Source organism: Lates calcarifer, linkage group LG7_2 (genome assembly GCF_001640805.2).
Source record: "Lates calcarifer isolate ASB-BC8 linkage group LG7_2, TLL_Latcal_v3, whole genome shotgun sequence".
In the NCBI taxonomy this organism is placed as follows: Eukaryota; Metazoa; Chordata; class Actinopteri; family Centropomidae; genus Lates; species Lates calcarifer.
The window spans coordinates 9,966,651-9,987,526 of NC_066854.1; the positions used below are offsets into that span (position 1 = coordinate 9,966,651).

General features: G+C 41.7%; 1 protein-coding gene across 1 annotated transcript in view; it reads left to right on the plus strand.

The window, feature by feature from the left end:
- The window catches only part of mgat5 (alpha-1,6-mannosylglycoprotein 6-beta-N-acetylglucosaminyltransferase), an 83,505-nt gene that overhangs the window by 24,547 nt on the left and 38,082 nt on the right, over positions 1 to 20,876 (plus strand). The window contains exons 4-8 of the mRNA XM_018689212.2: positions 9,084 to 9,160; positions 12,480 to 12,569; positions 15,677 to 15,748; positions 18,431 to 18,592; positions 20,201 to 20,370. Coding sequence (XP_018544728.1) covers positions 9,084 to 9,160; positions 12,480 to 12,569; positions 15,677 to 15,748; positions 18,431 to 18,592; positions 20,201 to 20,370 — 571 coding nt within the window. The remainder of the gene's footprint in view (positions 1 to 9,083; positions 9,161 to 12,479; positions 12,570 to 15,676; positions 15,749 to 18,430; positions 18,593 to 20,200; positions 20,371 to 20,876) is intronic.

A 20,876-nucleotide genomic window follows, 5' to 3' on the forward strand; every position in this document is an offset into this window, starting at 1 on the left:
ACTCACAAATCACAATGTCCTCACTGCAAATTCAACAGAAGTTGAAAATAGATGTGTTAAATGTTTATCGCTTCTTTCTTCCATTTTAATGTGTTCTAAAGTATAAAAATGTACTTAATGTAATTGCTGCCTCGTTTATTATGTGATGAAAACCAAATATGTGCAGTAAGGAGTGGAAAAGAATAAATCTTACAGCCCCTCCTTTATGCAACCATCTACTGTAGGGATTATTTAAGGTAATATATCAACATGGTCATTGTCTGTTGGAGGGAGAGCTGGAGGAAAATCACTTCTCTAATTACAGATATGCCTCCCAAAACTCCATGTATCAAGTTTGGAATATTTCATAATTCCTCATTGAATAGGTGTAATGCAAGTCTGGAGGTTGAGTCAGTGAAAAGTATCACTGCCTCTAGACTCATGTTACCTACTATCATTTAAAGTCAGTCACTGCCCTGAGCTCAACATTTGTTCCTTGGCATCTGAAATCTAGATCATCTGCTTTGTTACTGCAGCGTTTGTTACTGGAACAATGGGTTACAGAGCAAACTGCAGCGCAGCAGGCCGCAAATGAGATTTTGGCTTTTTGGTAATCAACTGTAAATCAATTTGAATCAATCAAATCACAAGTGAGTCGAGGCCGTTCCAGGGAAACACACATGAAAAGCACATCCCTCCCATCCCCTTCGCCCCCACATCATCCACACAATGTGTCTCTCTCTCCTCGTCTTTCCCCACAGGCAGACTCGTCCCCTCTTGAGGTCGTGGGGTGGGATGGGAGGAACATCTGGGGTTTATACACCATCGGCTGGTCTGTCTTTGTCTTTCTCTCAGTTTACGTTCACTCTCCCTCTTTAGTTCACTTCAGTGACTGTTTTACATGAGAGTTGTGGACAGAAACACACTCCTCATTTTCTCCTCCTTGCTCTCTTCATACTGTACAGCTCTGCTTCTCTTTGTATGCCACACTCTGTCTCTCCCTCTCTCTGCATCCTCTTCCTCTCCATTGTCTCTTCTTTCGCTGTGCCAGGATTGTTCTTGTGCTGGTTAAAGCCACAGCCCTATGGGAATATAATCTGCTCTGCCTCCTTTCACCAAATATCACTCGTTTCCCTCGGCATCTTTTTTTTTCCCCACAATAACCCACATACAAACACATGTGTACATAATATACACAAACATCCAAAGCACCTCCAGCCTCATCCTACTTTCACTGCAGATCATTTATCTTCAGGCGAGACTGGCAGAATCCAGATCAGAGGATACAGCACCAGATGCACTTGAACTGAGGGCACAATGCAAAAATACATTTGCACACACACAAGTGTATAATCTCACACACTTGTTCGTGGATGTGTTATGGGCTTACAGGGAGCTAAAAACCCGATAATGTTTTTTTTTCTGCATTACGCAGCTCTGTGGCTCTGAAGCTGCTTCTCTAATGACAACACAGAATATTTTCAGCTCCACTGCAGTGCCTGCGAGTTAAACTAAAGCAGACCGAGCATGTACTCACTTTGCTGTTTACAGGAAATGCACATGTCTAGCAGGTGACAGAGGATGTTTGCTTAAATGAAGCCTTTTCAGAGGAGATGTGAGGCCTACACATGACTGTATTTAGTTCAGAGACGCTCTCGGTTCAGTTTAAAGCCCCTCTCATCACAACAACAAGTTCTCTGGAGACACACTACGTCTCACAGCTCAAACCCACAAGCTTTCCACCATTTGTCCAAATCAACAGTGGAACATTAGTCATAGCTCTGCAATGACGGGAGCTAATCAAGGTTTTCTGGCCACCTCGTGTCCTTCGCGCCGCTCTCGGTGCAAAAATCCCAATCTTCCTCTTGGATATTTTTGGGAGAGAACAGTGGGCCGATCAGATTGCCCGAGCACAAAAGAGGGATTGATTACAGCCAGACGCTCTTTGCAGAGGGAGAGGGAAAGAGGAAACTCGGCGTGGGCTGGAGAGTTATACATGGGGAAATTTCGATTTTTTTTTTTTAACCTCCAGGCCTTCACTGTGGAACACTTGTGTAGACCAGAGGCAGTGCGAGACATGTGTTTTGACCAGCTCCAAACACGTGCCCTTCACACTGGGGTGTGTGTTGCCCCGCTGTGTGCCTTCAGGTGGCAGGGCTGGCCCAGGCAATTGGGTTTCTGATAGTGTAAGTTTTGGAGGCACAGCAAATCAGTTGGGTAGATAGGATGCTGTGTATCATTTAGATCATGACCAGTGTCACATTACCTCCTCTCAGATATGATCAACTTCCTCCTTGCTTCATGAGCTATTTTCATGTTGTACTCCTCTCAGATGAGGAGATAAAGTTACAAGGAAGCAGCTCATAGTTTGTACGAGCATGTGTGAAAGTCCAACCAAAACACAACAACTGTATTTCCTGGCCAGCGACCTGCATGACAAGGGGCAATCAAAACATACTCGACTGCTAAGAAATCAGATGGCTGGAAAAACGCGATCATTATTCCATCAGGGTCCGGTCACAGACAAAAGCACCGAGCTCTCAATGACAAGTAAAGAGAAACAGAGCAGAGTCATTGTTATTCAGCGGTGAAATAAGCTACTGTGATTATTATATCAGAGCTAGAGGAGACATTTTTGTGCACAAACATGTCTCCACTTAGGCTGCAGCTAATCATTTATTATTGATTAATCTGGAGATTGTTTTCTTAATTAATTGTCTGTAAAATATCAGAAAATGGTGAAAAATGCCTGCTATTATTTTCCACATCTTTAAATGTCTTGTGTAGTTTCCAAACCTCATGATACTCAGTTGAAAAAGTTAATTAAAAATGACTAAAACAGTTATTTCACCAATTCATTTTTTCCCATTCGACTAATAGATTAATCAGCTAATTGTTTAGCAGACTATAGTAGTTTACCACACTAACAATCCACTGATAGATGATTATATCTGCATGTTAATGGTGCGGAGGTATCTTTTACACTCATATTCCATCAACACAGAAACTTATGTTAGACTGATTAAGATGATAATTATAAAGGAGGCGTTGCTCTCTTGGTTGTGTGGTTGGCACAGAGTTCCAAAGACTGACTGACCTTATCAGGTATAGTTTATTTTCTTTCTTGACTGTTTGTTTTTCTTTTGTTTTACTTTGCTTTTATTGATAATGGTGACAAAAAACACCAAAATGTTAATGGATAATCATTTTTTCATACTCACTACTGCCAATTCCAAGTCTGATCTGATACTTACATTTACCTAAATGTTGATTGAATATGTATCTGCCACTTTGAAATAACAGCTGTAGATGTAGTGTGGCCCATCAGTTACTTAATGCAAATGCTGAAGGTCCTGGTTCAAAACCATAGGGTTGTTCAGGTTAAAGTACTAATATGATGTGAAAGATTTCTCTCTGGGGAACTACAAAAACAGACGGTTGTACAGTCGTGTAAGAGAATGGAGGTTCCTCCCACGCAAAAGATGTTTGGGTGAGTGCAGAGAGCCCTACACCCAGACAACAGTCAGCTTTAATTTGTTGTAGATTCTAACGTGCTGGCACGTTTTGGACACTGCTCTTTGCTAATAGGAAATGGAGAGGAGAGATTATAAATGTGTTAGCGTCAGAGCTAGCTAATTTGTATATTTTGCCAGCGTTGGTGCCAGAACTAGAGTCAGTTGCACCAGTGCACCCAAACAATTTTTCACATCCTGAGCTTTAATCTTCTCTCTCATATGCCACTGTCACTGTAGCGCTCAGCTAAGTTGGACTAAACACAGAGGAGTACAGCACAGAGAGGATCTGCAGTTTTAGCTGGTACCAGTTCCTGATACCAGTGAGGCCAGGTATCCCAGAGACAGCCAGACTCAGTCGAGCCTGTGTCGTGATACAGGCCTACCCTCTCACCACCTGCACAGCTGTTGATTCTCTGCGGCTGAGAGGAGTTCTGTGTAATTGATGAGCTGCCGCTGAGACGTACACACAGACTCACACACTCATATGTCCGCTCCTTCTCGCAAAGTGCATCTAAAATTAGTGTTTCTAAGCCAGTGGATCAGAGGACACAGAGACGAGGAGAGGTGCACTTTTCACCCTTTGAGTTTTTCCCTCTGCTGAATCACCATGGTGACACTTTACACATCATTTATCCATTCATCGCTGTAATGTCATTGTTGAGAAAAGTGTTTGTTGAGAACTAGTAGCCTAATAGTCACAAAACTCCCTTGCATGCCAGGAGATTTAATCAGTGTCACACCTCTTTTGTTTCCACTGATGAAACTGTGTCGCTAAAGCTGGGATTTCATGTTATTTGAGAGAATGTTTTTAGCCTGGTTTTCCTGAGAATGAAATCAATGAAACCGAGAGAGAAGGGGGGAAAAAGAGAGAGAGAGAGAGGGAGAGGGAGAGAGAGAGAGGTACACAAGAGAGAAAATAACATAAACCAGATGTAACATAAACCAGATGTCCTCAATCCAATTCTGGAGTTGTCGAATGTCACATTACCTCATGGACTTGGACAAACACACACACACACACACATAGAGGGAGAGGGAAAAATAACCCTGTGTGTGTAATATCAGTTATTGTTCAGAGATGATGCTATTTAAGGCCTATCAGATGACCAACAGTGTGTGCTAGGAGCTGGCTAACAGTGACCTCAGTGCTGTGAGAGGCTGTTGGACATCTTACGCAAGTTTGAATGATCTCATCTGTTTTCTGCTTCTAGCCCTCTGTGCATGTAAAGTTGCTTTAATGCGTCTTTTAGCTCATTATTTTTAATTTAATATGCCGCTCATGCTCTATTTATATAATTTACCTTGTGGTGGTGTGTTGTTTTTAATCTGTTGTAAATGAAGCTCTTTGTTGTCTGCTTTTATTTGATCGTCAAAGCACTGTGAGCTGTTGCTAGAGTACTATTTAACTACACTTTGTCATTTCTAGCTCTACATATTGTTGCTTTTCTCTCGCCTCGGTTTCTTTATGTCCTGTGTTTGCTAGGCTGAGGTGTGGTTTTGGTGCTTGGCTTATCGCTTCACATCATCACTTAAGCGAGTCAGTCACACCTCACATCACCCTATTCAGTGTCACACTGTCTGTCAGCAAGCAAATATGCTGCTGCTGTAGAGTGCTTATGTTTGCATGAGAATTTTCCTGGGTAGCTGAGGCTCCGCCAATGCTCCTTGACGCTCTGCCAGGGTGTGTAACTTTAGCACACCCTTTAAATGTATAGGAGCTAGCATGCAACTGTGAAAATGAGCGAGCCGTTTTGCCCAAACTAAATTTTGTTGCTACGTTTGGAGGCGAGCGACGAGGAATCAGCTCCCTTTGAAACAGCACCACCTCTCCTGTGTTTGATTATGAAAGGAGCTATATTTAGCTGCTCCTTGGCAGCAGCTTCTTCTGCTTGATTAAAGCTAGAAGATTTGCCTGGTGGCTTTGGCGCTCGCTGGCTGACTGGCTGAATGACAGAGTGAATGACAGGCTGCCCAGTTGGTTGTCTGCTTGTTTGGCTGCTCGGCTGGTCGGTGAGCTGACTGGATGACTGGGCTTCTGAAGGATAAGGTAACAGCGACCCACTCCTCGCTCGTGACTCTTGTGTGCTGCACAGGACAGCCACTTTGCCCGAACAACAAATCACAAGTCAGGTTTCTGTTTGCAGCACTTTCAATAAACAGGGTCGCCACAGTTTGACTTACAGAAAAACAGGAAACACAAAGAGCAGAGGATGACAAATAAACAAGATGTGACCACAGATTTCAAGGCCAAGTATGTGTGTGTGTGTGGATATGACTGTGAAAGCAATAGACAAAGACACACTCAAAATCAAGACAACTGCACTTCTCCTGCACCTTTGGGAACTGCAGATCTCATGATGCTTTGTTGGATTTAAACAAAGTATAGTGCTCCATGGAGGCTGTGAGGCAGCACCAACTACAGCCCCATTTTTTAGCCTATATTTGTTAGCGAATCAGCTATTAGCAGTACCTATTTGCAGTATCACAGGATTACTGTGATACTGAAGAAAGCTTAAAAACATGATAATTCTCAGGCAAGTTCTGAAATATAAGAAGCATCTTTTTCCTACAGTCTAGATTTATGGACACTTATTAAAAATGGGCATCAGAGATCGTGACACTGGCAGAAAGTCTTAGTCACACTGATAAATATGTGTGTGTCATGCCTGTTAGTTAAGATCTGACAGACTTAAGGAGAATTTTGGCACAGATAGCAGCAGTCAGACCTAAGAGTTTTCAAGTACCGTGATTACCTCCATGAATTGTGTGTCGCAACCACTGCTGCAGCTCCAGCCGCTGACTGTGATGACAAATGGGACAAATGTAGGGGACAAAAACACTCATAGTTTGAAAACCTCTGCTTTAGCCTGTACACAAGACTAATAAACGCTTGAAATGCCTCTTATTTGTAAGGGAGTACGGTGTGTTTATATGCACACCACATGCAGCTTGTTAACAGCTCATGGGTGCAGTAAGTTTGGGCTCCACTCCTCTTCAGCTTTAATCCTCCAGTTTGTTGCCTGACTCCTGCTGCCCTTGGAAACAATAAGAAGCCTTTATTGTCAATTGTGTTCGTCTTGTGACTGGCTGACTCCATCAGAAATGGCTCTCCCACCTCTCCCCTGTTTTTACCACATAGCATGAAAATCGCATGAATCACCAGGAGTCTATAGTAAAGCATCTGTAATAAGAGGAAAATAAAATTGGGGTTTTTAGTCAGCTTATTACAGCTCTGAGTGGAGTGCTGTAATTCTGACTGCTTCTCCACTGTAGCTCTAAAGCTAATTCATTTCCCTTCACTGTGAACAGTAATGGAAATAGGTTTGACGTCCCATGTACTGTACTTTTCATCTGTTTGTTAGATAAAATCAAAGTAGTGGGAGTACGTCCACTTGTCATGTCTCTTTTCTTGCAGATGGGAATGACCATCCATCACCAGGGCTGGACGATATGGCCAAAACAAGCACAACAAGATTTTTCATATCAGGCTGATTTTTACTCCTAGAAGAAATTTGAAGAAACCAGATGTTTAAATTTGGTTTTAAGCTCAATCTTCTTATGGTCAGAACATGACAAACACTTGCCTGCATACTTTTATTCCTGCGATGTGATTTGTTATATTTCTTCCAAGGAAAATTATAACTTCATTTTATATCGCAATAGGAAATTATATTATATATATAATCCCATTGTTATATTGCAACTCCTATCTATGATTACAGTAACAGTATTTAAGGATAAATAGACACAACTATTTTGACACCATACAACTATTTCAATACACAATCATAAATATGTGATGGCCTTAAAAGTACAACTGAGGGAGGGATTCCAACTGTATGTAATTAGTTAGTGTTAGCTGTGGGTCAGTACTTGACTGCTATTTAGCTGAAACATTAAAAAACATGACATGCTCAGATAGCTTACGCCGTAGTTTTAAATGTCAAAATGTTAGAGTGGCACATCTTTCTGTATCAAACCATCTTTGGCACAGTCACCAGCTTGCAATAGTTTTACCAGGTATAGAATAGTTTCCCTTTGAAGCTTGTATATCTCACAAAACTTAAAGTCATTTAACCCCACCCCCACAACCCTTATCCCTAACCCTAACTCCATCAGCGATCAGGCAACAGTACAACAGTAGATCAGATATAAAAATAGGAAGTGTTGTATTGTCGTGCTGTGGTTCGCTGTTGTGCTGATATAACCATACACAGGCTTGGTGCCGCCACTTCTCCTACCTAAGATGGGTGACTGAAGCAGTGCATAGAAACTTGTGCTGGTAGCATTTCATCTAACTGGTGGTGTTTTTAGTCGTAGGGCTCTGTGGCATGTCATCACCTCTCTTTTATCTCTCATTCTTCTCTGATACACACTGCCAGGGCTGTGAGCCAGAGAGCGTCAGTGGAATATATTTTTCACTCTAATCTAGGTGATAGCAGCACAGGAAGGAAAAGAAAAAAAGTTTAACTGTAGAATGTTTGTTGACTGGAGCAGCCTGCTGATGCAAGTAAACTGAATCAACCATGAACATGATGGAGGACCCTCTGCTCCACACCCCCACCCCCAACCACCCAGCCCGACACAGTGTTGTAGTCGCTGATTAGGTTCACACACACACCATCCTCCTAAAACACCACCCACAAACTCATTATATCAGTCTGGTGTTTGCCTGAGAGCTTTTATCTATTCACTGCACAGCCTACCGTGATGCATTATTTATATTCAGGATATAAAGGTCAGTGGTGATGACGTTAATGTCTCTGAACGGGCTATCAAAAAGGTGATTATGTGGAGGGGAACCCTGCATGCAAACCATGAATGTTAATCCTACAGTGATATTGGCTTCCTGGGATATTGAAAGCAATGTGGATATCAGAGTGGCTCCCTCCTCCGCTGCACTTACATGAATTTTGTTTATTGTAGAAAGCAAACAGTTTCTAGAAAAACGTTTTAAATGCTCCTTGGCCTGTGTTTGCATGGCTGTGGACAGGACCCAGCTCTCAGCTCTTTGTGGTTTCAGTTCAGATTACCAAGCCAAAGGTGATCCTGTTGGCTGACCGTCATCCCTGACCACAGAGTGATGAGCAGTCTCCAGCTGTCAATCCAAAGACTTACAAAGATGATGCATCTGACCTGAAGTGCTTAGGTTGTTCCACAAACTGGAGAACAAAACTATGAGTCACAATGACATTGCAACTTGACGTTATTTGGTATATTTGGTATTTGGTATATATGGCATCCCTAACTAACCTCAACACTCACAACTGCAGAGATTCTCTCTAAGTCCCACATAATATATAAAAAGCCAGTGACTCAGCTCTTCTCCCCCCTTCCACACAAACACATATACAAACACACACACACACACACACATTCTTTTTCCTCCCAATTTAAACCCCACAGGGGAAGGCATTGTGAACTACAGAGCAGAACTGTGTGTGTTCCTGAAATGTTAAAGTTTGCATCTGAGTCGTCTCCAGTGTGAAGATTGTTCGTCCTGTTAAAACTACAGACAATGAAAGACTTTTTGGAGCTGACTGACCTGACCTTATTGATTTTTCTCCCCCTCTTTCCCTCTTCCTCCAGACCTCCTAAACGGAGCCCAGGAGAAGTGTGAGCTGCCGCCTTTGGATGGTTTCCCTCACTGCGAGGGCAAGCTCAAGGTGAATCACACACATATAAACACACACAAAGACAGCCTCTCCGTCCCGCTCGCTGTGTCTGTCTTCACACCGTTTTTATCACTGTGAATAGGTTGTTAAAAGTAAGTAAAGGGGGAACTAGGCAGGTAGCCTGAGCAAAGAAAAGAGCACATAAGCAGAAAATTCAAAGAAAAAAATAGTGGCGTACCCACACGCCCATACTGTTTGACATTATTCTCTGGGAAATGCAAACCAAAAACACCATAAGGATAAACAGTGATCTTGTTCATCACCACCAGTGTTTGAACATCAGCAGTGTAGCTTCTACTCAGTTAGGTAACATATTGAGTTGATATGATATGCAGGAGTTTTCAGGGCAGTGGTGTGGACTGCTGATTTGTAAACTGTGCTTCAGTTTGACGTTGATCAAGGCAGAAAGCAGGAGTCTGGATGCATCTGTTAAACTGCGAAACTGCCTAACCATATTGCAGACAAGCAGGTGTTAGGAAGAAGTTTAAGAAAGCGATTCTCTCCTACAGAGTTTCAGTTCGTCCTGGAGTTATTAGCTTGATGGATGAGTGCACAAACCAAGAAAGGAAAATAATTAAAAGAAGAGACCAGTACTTAAAAATGCCCAAATTGAATGAATCAGCACATTTTTCTTCCTACACATTAAGTCTCAATAATACACACCCTCACATCAGAACATTCAGGGGTTTTGTTGCTACAGCTAATGTTAGCAAACATAAGGTAGATATTACTGTAAAACACACATTGCTTATAATCAGTTGGTTCACTCTATGACTCTTTCTCCTTTGCTACTGTAACATTATGAATTTAACATTATCCTATAATTGTCACTCGTGGGCAAAGTGGCACCTGTCTGTAAGTGTGCAGTAAGAGGGCTTGAGCCACTACTTATTACACATGTTGTTATGATGGTGTTTTACTTTACTTTGAACTGAAATGATGAGTAAATAATAAACGTACATTTAGCAGGTGCTAAATGTACGTTTTTGTCATTGCTACATTGCTAACATTAGCTTTAACAGCTGTTTAGTTATGAAGAATTTAAGCCATTGTCGTGTTTGCAAGAGAACACATCCTCTGGGCAGCGCTACTTCTTCATCCTCTCATGTTGCACTGACAGCCTGGATGCTGCAGTGACTCACTCTTGTAAAGTCATATTATGGGGTCGTCCATCTAAGAAAAGTAATAGAAATAGTAAAAAAGTAAAATAAAAGTTAAAATAAATGTTAACATTGGTGTTGCTTCCCACCACTGGAGTTTGATGCTGTAATGATGCTGCAACGTTTCTTCAAGACATCTGTTAATGCTAATGTTGGCTATGAAGTGATAGCAAAAACTCATACAGTACCTCTGAGTGTCTACCAAAACACACTGGCATGTATTTAAACCTCACAAATATGTTGAATTGCATTTCCTTTCCATTTGTAAAGCTGATTTAAACGTATTTTGAAGCCTGAATTGTTTACATCAGTGTTTGCTAGCTAGTCCTCTTTTTCTTCCCTTCCAGGCACTATACATTACTTTGTTTCTTGGTGCGTTACCTCTTCCAATTGTTGGCCAGTGGATTAGAATAAAAATTGTTCCATAGTGCTACTTAAGGCAAACAACTCAAACAGGGGTCCTTTTAATTTCTTTTATATTACCTCTATCTCTTAGAGGAAATGTGATTAATCATTAAAATATTTGGTAGAATGCGTGATACAGAATTCATCAGTGGTTGCTACTTCATCTTACACACTATTAGCTTAAGTTGTTTTGGGTAACCTGTTAGTATAATTACCGAGACATTTAGCATATTGCAGGTGTTCATTTGCCTTTTAGTTCAGTTTGATCCACCACCTCCTGAGAAAACACAGTAAAAATACAAAGTCTCATGAACCTCCATACAGCCCTGCAGTCTGTGTGCGGGCTGGAAGACCAAACATCATGAAGGTTTAATTTCACTTTCAGGGACAATAGGGCTCTAGTGAGCCCACACACAGACACAGGTGCATGCTCACAAATAACACATGCGCAGATGTACAATTTCAGTGCAATGTCTCAGTTTTTCTGTGTATGCGTGTGTGTGTGTCTCCCTGGAGCTGATATGGCCCTATCATACACACCATCTGCTCAGCCAGTCCCAGTCCTCCACCGATACTGTCAGCACTTCCAACTGGGTGCCAGGCCTTGCCAAAGCTTGGTCTACACATGTACAAACACACACACACTTGTATGTGAGCTTGTTTTTTTGCTTGCACCGTTTCAGAAAGGTATCAAAACACCAATCCACAGCAGTCTCACTATCAGTGCTCACTATGTAACATCTGAAAAATCCATTTTCTCAGTTCATAGTCCTTACATCGTCATTTAAACAAAAATACAACAGTCTTCATGCCTTAACCATCTAAGCGAGTCTCATCCAAGCCCATCTGCCAAGTCTCCCCTCTGTGAACAGATTTGAATTGTCAATTTTTACATTTCCCTGTGCGCTGCTCCCTTAGGTTACTGTCAGTCAACATGCATGATGCAGGACTTGAGCCTATGAACTAAGTGGGATAGCTGTCAGGTCGCATCTTAGCTCAGCAGCCCTTTGACTTTACATGTATCCTGGCATGTCATTCATGACACAGAAATCTGGCTGCCAGGGATCAAATCAGAAGAAAAAGAAACAGCTTCTCTACCATCCTCTTGTTTTGTTTTTTTTACTTTTTATTTTTCAGAAAAATTTATTGAGGATATGTGTTCTTCTTCATCTTAGTCAGAAAGAGATTTTTACATTGATTTATTTCCACACATTCACATGAGAGCTGCTCCAGAGCAGCCTCGCTCTTTTCCTGCTGGCGGCTGAGTGTTTCCGCTGGATGATTTGCACATGTATTTGATGAAAGGGAAAAACTCTCTCTCATTTATTTTCAAACTGCAGATTTTCCATTTGATTCCAGGGATTGAAACCAAAGACTTTAAAGTCACTATCTTGCCTTTCTAGTCTGTCAGCCTGGCCTGTTTCCATGAGGATGGTGAAAACTAGATGAGTTGCTACAGGTTTAACAAGTGTGCATTGTGTATTCTCACAGCCTCACCACCTGCTTATACATCACCACACCCCACAGTGGATGGTAAAATTGCAACATCAACCTGACTTCTTCTCTATCTAACAAAGAATTATAAAATTATTATTATTATTCTTATAAAATTCAAGAAAAGTCTCTAAATGACAGTTGTTTGTCGAGTCGGGTTTTCTGCTGTTAAACCACAACAGGCTTGCATATTTTCCTGATATTAAAGTCCAGGGGCTCAGGTTTTAATCTTGCCTTCTCCTCTTCCTCAGTGGATGAAGGAGATGTGGCGCTCAGACTCCTGCTACGCCAACTACGGCGTGGATGGATCCACCTGCTCCTTCTTCATCTACCTCAGTGAGGTGAGTCCAGTGTGTCTATTCCAACCAATCAAGTAGAACAGTATCACTACAAATTCAACATGGAATACATGCATGTATTTTGTAGTGACACTTACATTGTAGTATTGTAAGTGAGTGTAGCTGCACCAAGATACTGACTTTTCAGGGTTTTTTTTGTTGACGTAAGAGTTGTAAATATGGTAAAAGAAGACAGTCACTAGATTCAAATGTACTCAAATATTATGAGATTAGAAAACTAGCACTAATTCTCCAGTCAGGTGCCATTAAACCACATTTAAAGAAGATGTAACAAGATGTCATACTTAAAATGGTGCCAACCATACCTCACATATTAGAAAATATGATGGAACTCAGGTATTGTTGTTTGTTTCATGTATTAATTCTCCTCACTGGTCCACAAATACGTGATATTTTCACATGCTGCTTATATTTGATTCTCCAGTCAAGCGGATGCTCTGTGACATTTAAGTCTCACGCTCATTTTCTTTTTTTTATCAACACATCATCTTCTCCACCACTATCAGTAACACTTCTTTCACTGAATTGTCACTTCCCTGCCTGTCTGTGGCCTTCAATGTCAAACACATTTTCTGTTACTGCAGTTTCATATGTATATTTTCGATTCTAAAAAAGGCTAAATGATTTTCTAAAACAGCTGGGCTGTTTTTAGCAAACATGGTGCAGACAAGAGGAAATAGCACATTTGTTGGGGACTATTTTCAGCTGCGGATTTACGCATGTTTGATGCTCTAGTGAGTATTTACAGAAAATGAAGTAGAATGAGAAAGCAATGTAAGTGGAAATATGAGGGGAACATTTTACTCATTTAGCTTCTATTACTTGTGACTTACAGTGAGTACAAGAATAAAGTAGGATGCAATTGCTGCAATATAGCAGCACACACAACCCAGAAAAATGGATGTCAAATAGGCACAGCGCCCTGACAACATTCCTGTAACCTGAGAACGATCACAGAAGAATGAAGCCCTAAAAATAAGAGCAAAGGAGAGAGGTAGAGAGGATTTCATTTTTCATGAGAGCAAATTAGAGTGTGTTGCAGGGGACGGGGTGGGAGAAAGAAGAGATGTTTCAGTGGGTGAGGAGGGAGACGAAGGGTCGGTGTGAGGGTACTCCTTGAAGAGATGAGTTCTAAGTCTACAAGGCAAGGCTTAGAATGACTTTGCTCCCCTGCCTCTGTCTCTACATATCCTCTGCAAACAGGAAAAAGCAGCCCAAGCATCCATTATTGACGAGCACTAACATATAGAAGCTTGTGTTCCTTCCGAGGACACTTTGGGACTCTCAATTTTGCATGATTTGTCTTCACCAGGCCGGGGGCACATATTCATTTCTAGTGATGAAATTATTCTTGTCGTCAATCCTAATTCAGGTCTGATATAGAAATTGATTAAGATGGAGGTAAAGGTTTTAATATTTGCCTGTCAGCTTCTCTGCTTTCAAATTTAATCTGATAATGGGTTGTGTTTTTTCTCATCGCCATCTGAATTCAAAACGTGTGCTGATGAGACGCTGCTTTTACACTCAGATCCAGAAACAACAACAGCTCTGCTTCCCATAAGACGCAACTGTGATTTATCATTTCAAAGAGGCTTCGTAGATCATAGCTACGATTACCATTCTGTTTGGTTTAGATTCTCCCTCTCTTCTCCTTTCTTAATAAGTTGTTTCATCATGTGATCTTAGTAGAGAGCTCTCTCTTGTCTTAAGCTAATGGCAGACCATTTGTTGTTTTTAGAAAAGTTAAGATTTCAGCTCTGGAAAGGTCAGTAACCTGATATGAATATTGTATATGAACTGAAAGCATTGCCGTCAACTAAGAAGGAACACAGAAAGCCTGGTCCGCTCTGAATGGAAATAGAAGTGAGATGGACTACAGCAAAATCCATTAAGAGGAGTGAAACCTCGTCTTTCTTTTCTCTCCTTCACTGGAAACAGGAAACAAACAAAATTGTTTGCAGTTCAAATTCAAAACAGACAGAAATCGACTCTCTGTGTGTCTCCAGTCCTGTTAATCTAGCAGCCCCTCAGCCTCCACTCCCGGTCACGTGACGTTGCCGTTGCCATGGCAATATGCATGTATTTCCATCTCAAAGCAGCTGTGATGAGGGCTCTCGATCCATCGCGGCTCGTCTGTTAAGAACACGGACACTCAGGCTCGCATACGCACCCTTTACCATGTATAATTCATACTTGTCGACCACTGCATTAACCTTGCAGAGGGGCAAACCAGAGAGGGCAACACCATATCATGATGGATGTCAGCAATAGAAGGTCAAGGCTCACACACACACACACACGCACATATATATATATATATATATATATACTCTTCTCCATAACCCTCTCTGTGAACAAACCACAGTCAGAGGAAGGAGATGCTGAGATACAGAAGCAGAAGTTGAGTAAGACATATTAGCTTCATTTGCATTAGATGCAATCATAGAGAGATGAGCTGAAATCAGCAGGAACCAATGGGCTCGGGGCTGAGAACCACAGATGGGAAGGGGAGTCAGAAAGTACTGAGAGATGAGCTGATGTTGTTGGTTTTGGTGTTTTCATTGGTTTTATTAAAAGTAACAGAAATACAGAACATTACTGGCCTTTGACTTGTCTTTACTGCTTCCTTACTGATTTTATTTATAAGCAATATTCCATGTTCAGCAGTAGAAAACTTTCTTTTCCACTTAATTGCCTCTACACACATACATCAAAACATCAGGTCTTATTTAGCTGCTTTTTATGTAAATCAGATGAATTGCAGCTGGGGCTCATTTACATATGTAGTCCTAGTAAATATCCCACAAAATTAAAACAAAACTTTGCACTCCTGGCAGGAAGTTGCAGCTGGTTTAACACGACTCTAACAAAGCCTATCGCCGTTATGCCTGAAAGGAAGTGTTGGACTTCATTGGAAGGCAGAAGGTTTCATAGTTGTTCCCAGTGGCCATACTCCAAAGCTACCCAACTGTCTGACAGGCACTTTTGCTGGACCACAATTATTAAATGTTCATTAGCTGACACATATTTATTTGTTCATCTGTCATCATGTTTTATATTTTGCTTGTTGTTTCTTGGTTGTTTCGTAGGTGGAGAACTGGTGTCCTCGCCTGCCCTGGAGGACAAAGATCCTGAATGAAGAAATAGACCGGAGGGGACAGGTGAGAAAAACAGAGAGCAGCCTTTCGAGGGCTCTTGTCACAAGATACTGCTTTTATCAGGACAGCTAATGGTTTCTTCACACCACTGCACTGTTAGGAAAAGAAAAACACAGATGGAAAATCTGAGCAAGAACCCTATATACAGTATGTAGCTTTGTTTTAAATTTAACCAACACCATTACAAGGGAAATGGTTATTTAGGTGTCAGATTACATTTCAAGTGTCTCGGCTGTGGTCCAAGTGGCTTGAATATATTAATTTCAAAGAGACTTGCATGTGTGTGTGACAACCCCAGACTTTGTGACAGCAAGTTTTCCATTAGCATAAATTTTTAAACCCGAGTCCCTCTTGACATTAAGTCCCACTCCATCATCCCATGTAATGTGGCGACAACACAGAAGAAAATGACACTATCAAAGCTGTTTAATGGTGGTACAAGTATACGAGTATAGTTTTAAGAGTTTAAAATGACTGGATGTGAGAGTCATTGAGAGTTAATTTCCACCACAGTGTGTCTGATTGTATTTTAAAGAGAGGCAGCAAATGAACAAGCAGACTGAGGCTGATCAGCAGTGTCAACATGCCTCGATAGCATAAAAGAGTCGAGCAGATTCCGTAGACCAAAGCCGGAGTGACGGGACCTTGGGACAAATCTGGAATAATGATCTTCTATCCCCTGCCAACGCGGCGGCTCACTCAAATCCCACTTAGAGCGCTTCTCTGAGGCCCGACAGGCTTGTGGCACAGTCCAGAGTATCAGCGCTCCTCAGGAAAAGAAAGAAAGAAAAAAAGAAAACGCACCCCCTTCCCTCTGCTACGGCTGAATCAATATTAAGCACTCTTCATCCCCTCTCTGGATGCATCAACAGCGCGGAGGCCTCCGTGGCGCGGCGATGCCATTTGACAGGCTTTGGAGATTTTAATTCGGGCCCAGATTTTAATAGGTTCAGCCCCGCAGAAGTGATTTTCTGTCGTGATGAGGGATGCTAATGCCCTGCTACAGCCTTGTTTCAGCCACCTTAGCAGCTGGTAATGGCACCGTGGTTTCTCCTGCGCTCGCTCCATCTTTCTCTCACTGTCTCATTCACCTCTTCTTTCACTTCTTTTCAGGCCAACAAATCCTTGAATTTCAATATCTGAAATACAGGAATGAAGACTATTCATGATTTCACCTTCTATCGCTCTGTGTGGCTTTGAGATGAGATTATATTACAGTGTAACCTGATTCCACATGTTGCGTGAATGTGGCCAGCACTAGCCTCAGTTTCATTTCCATATCTTGTATTATGTTACTCACGCTTTCAGTTAGTCACTGCTCTTAGGACACAGGAAGGAACTGGTACAATATGAAGTTAGATTTTTCACAGCATGATTTGTTCTCCAGCACATCACTCTGAGTCAATGTTTAGATAAAATGGACCTGGATATGTCCTATCACTTCAGATGTCTCTCCTCTCATTTTCCTTTTCCCTTTCCTTTCTTTCTACTCTCCTCACCCTTCCTTTTCCTTTCTTTTCCCTTTCCTTTTGTTTTTATTTAATTTTCCTTTCCTTCTTTGCTCTTCTCTCTTTCTCCCTTCCCCCCTTTCTTCTTTTCTTTCCTTTCCTCTCCTCCTTCTCTTCCTGTTTCCCTCCTTTCATTTCTTCCCTTCTTCTTTCCTCTCCTCTTTTCTCTCCTTTCCTTTCTTCTCTTCTTCTGTCCTTTCCCCTCCTCTCTTCTCCATCTTCTTTCCTTTCTTTTGCTTTTTATTTTTTTCCTTTCCTTTCCTCTCTTCCCTTCTCCTCCCCTTTCCTCTCCTCTCTAAATCCTTCAAATAAATGATCTATTAAAAGTGTGACCGATGTATTCACTCCTCTCAGTCTGTACAGCCTGGACACACATTTGCTCATAACATGAATGGCCTCTCTCTCTGAATGCTCCTGTCTGCTGTTCCTCTCATCATAAATACACTCCTGTGTCTCTGAATGTAGCATATTATTACCCTGTAGATTTACACTATTGTTTCTTTGATATCTTACTAGGAGAGATCTCATGCTTAGATTGTCACACATATTTGTATGTGTTCGATGTATAATTTCCTCTGACAGTTCATAATAGTCATTATCACCTCAATAGAATGACTTGAATTCCAGCCTCAGTGATTATATTGTAATGATTTCTTGGACAAACACAATCTGTAACACATCCCTGCTTTTAACCCATCTGCCAATCTAAGTTGGTAAAATAAAAGAGTTTGGCAGCTTGTATAAAGCCTAAATCCTTAAACATTCAGTGTTTGATTTTTTAGCGAGGCCTCTTAGTAGCATTACCAGAGCTCTTCAAGAAGGGTCTCCCTCCAAGAAAACAGCCCTTTGGCAATTTGGAAATTGCAGAAGTCAATATTGCAATTTTAAATTAGATGAGATAAAATTTTAAAGATCGCCTTGGGATTACGTCATGGCAGCAGCAGAAAGGATAAAAACAGCACAGACACAAACACAAATGTCGAGGATAATAAAGCAAGCAACAGGATAAGAGATGAGATTTGATTTAAAGCTTTCTCCTCACATTATCTGGTTTGTAGAGAGAAGAATTTGTTGTATATGTGCGAATGTACCGTGAGAGAACAGTAACAGTAGCATATAACTTGAATGGGGTCATGCTGGCTGTAACACCGTTGTATGGTGTGATCTGCTCGTGCAGGCGGAGATCCGCACCAGCTTCGAGGAGCTTTACCGCGTGATGTCACAACGGGAGGAGTTCCGCTGGATGATGCTGAGGATCAAACGCATGGCCGAGCCGTGGGTCAGCGCCATCCGCTCGCTGGCTGCCAAGCAGAACCTGGCCAAGCGTCGGAGGAAGAAGGTGGGCGTAACACAGCAACTCATAGGGAACCACATTAGATACATCTGAATGTCGTCTTGTCGACACTTCAGCTGAGAACTGATGCGTCCCTTATTGTCAGGCCTTTTTCCCTTAGGCTTTGTTTTGCTCTTTTTAAGCAGGATCACTTTTCATGTCCATGGTAACTATACAGTTAGTTTTGTGTTTATTCCAAACAAAGCATTGTTTTTCCTGCCTGAAATATTATGTGTCACCTCCTCTACACTGAAACATTTTTTCAGAAGAGAAGTATCAGACACCGTGTTCACAATAATGAATAAAAAGCTTTTGTTAGCTTGATATACTATAGGTGTAATTAATATATCAGTTGCTGACAGAATACCATATAAAAATGATTATTAGTTTAAGCCGCCAACAGACACACACTCGCCCACAGAAACAGGTGGAAGCAGATACAATGAGTGTGTTTCCAAAGATAGATGGCTCCTAATCTCACATAGAAATATCACAAGTGAATAATTTGAAGCTGCTCTAAAAGTAAGTGTAATGAAACCCTTAAAAGAACTTTCTAAAAACAGCCTCCCTGTTGAAACACACACACCAGACACACCTCTCTCAGGTACACACACACTTCTTCACACTTGTAAGATGGGAAGGGAAGAAATGGTGGTGGGAAAGGCCTGACATGGATATTCCATTGTGTCCCAAGCTGGTAGCAGCTCCCAGCACTGAATAATGTACTTGCACACTTTCCACTGGCCTTGTGAATTATTCACATCACATTCCCGTGATACCTTGGTGCTGATGCAAAGCAGCATCCCTGTTAGCAAAGCAGGGAGTACAAGAAATGAGAACCCTTGTCTATCTATCCATGTATCTATGGTATATTCCCTCCACACTTAGTTTCTCAATTGAATCTACTCAGTCTAAAATTAAACAGAGAGTGTTTTTCCTCCTGATACTTTCAGCCAGGTCGTTGTTTCAGCCCCTAATCTCTTTTGGATATTAATCCTCACATATTAATCCTTCACTTGTGTGCTCTTGGACTGGGGCTGGCTGTCAACAATGAAAAATGTGTTGGTCACTTCAAACAAAGCCGGCTATTACTTCCTGCTCCTGCTGTGGAACACCGTGTTCCCTTCAACAACTGAAAACCATCCTCTGTGTGTGTGTGTGTGTGTGTGTGTGTGTGTGTGTGTGTTGTTCATATGTTACTTTGGTTTCCTGTCAGCGTGCGCAGAGAAAAAAGTGGAACTGCTTTCACCGTCCCCCTGCTAGGATAAACATGTTTTTCATGCTCCCCATTTAAATCTCTTCAAAAGCAAAATCACTGTGGGGAGTCTTTGAATGTTGTGTCCATCATTTTTTCCTCCTGCAGTCTCTTTCTACATTCATTTGTGAAGGAAAGTAAAGCTATCTATATGTCAGGGATGTCTTTCAGTTCCAGGCTCCCTCTGTTATTGCATAGTACATTAACACTGACTGGAAAAAAGTTTTTTTGACCGGAAGTTTTTCTCATAGAAACTCTAATCAGGTGCTCCACAGAAGGACTGACACAGATTAAATTCTAGAGTAAATTCAGTAGATGACTGTCTCTTATTTTACTCCATACTTTGTCCCCTCTTTCAGATCCTGGTCCACCTGGGCCTGCTGACCAAGGAGTCGGGCTTCAAGATAGCAGAGAACGCCTTCAGCGGGGGCCCGTTGGGCGAGTTGGTCCAGTGGAGTGACCTCATCACCACGCTGTACCTGCTGGGCCATGACGTCCGCATCTCTGCCTCCCTGGCTGAGCTCAAAGAGTCAGTACCGCACACTCTGAGTACTATGATTTGCTTTAAGTTTGAGTTCTACTAACAGAAAAGTTGGCAGAGCCTGTTATCCAGCCCTGTAGTAGCGCCTGCAGGTATTGCTCAGCACCAACAGCCTGAATGTAACCTGAGAGACGAGAATCGGGGCAAAAAACATCTGTTGAACTCCGGTGCTTGTCCAGCTCATTGTTCTGAACAGATGTATTTGTGTACAATGTCAGGTACAGAAAATGTTTGGGAGAGATGTTCTTGATTCCCAGCTGCTGTGTTGCATCATGTTTGCTGCACTGGTGTTGTATAATTCAAATGTAATGTGAATAGAGCTTTACGTCAAACCACCTCTTATTTGTCACCTTTGTCCTTACCTGGGTAAACCAACACCTCTCAGTATTTGTTTATGGTTATTTGACTGAGGGTGAACAAATGTAGAAGCCATGATATTTGTCTAATATTTGTTGGTGGTTTTTCCAGGTAAAGAGAGGCCTGTTGGCCAGCCA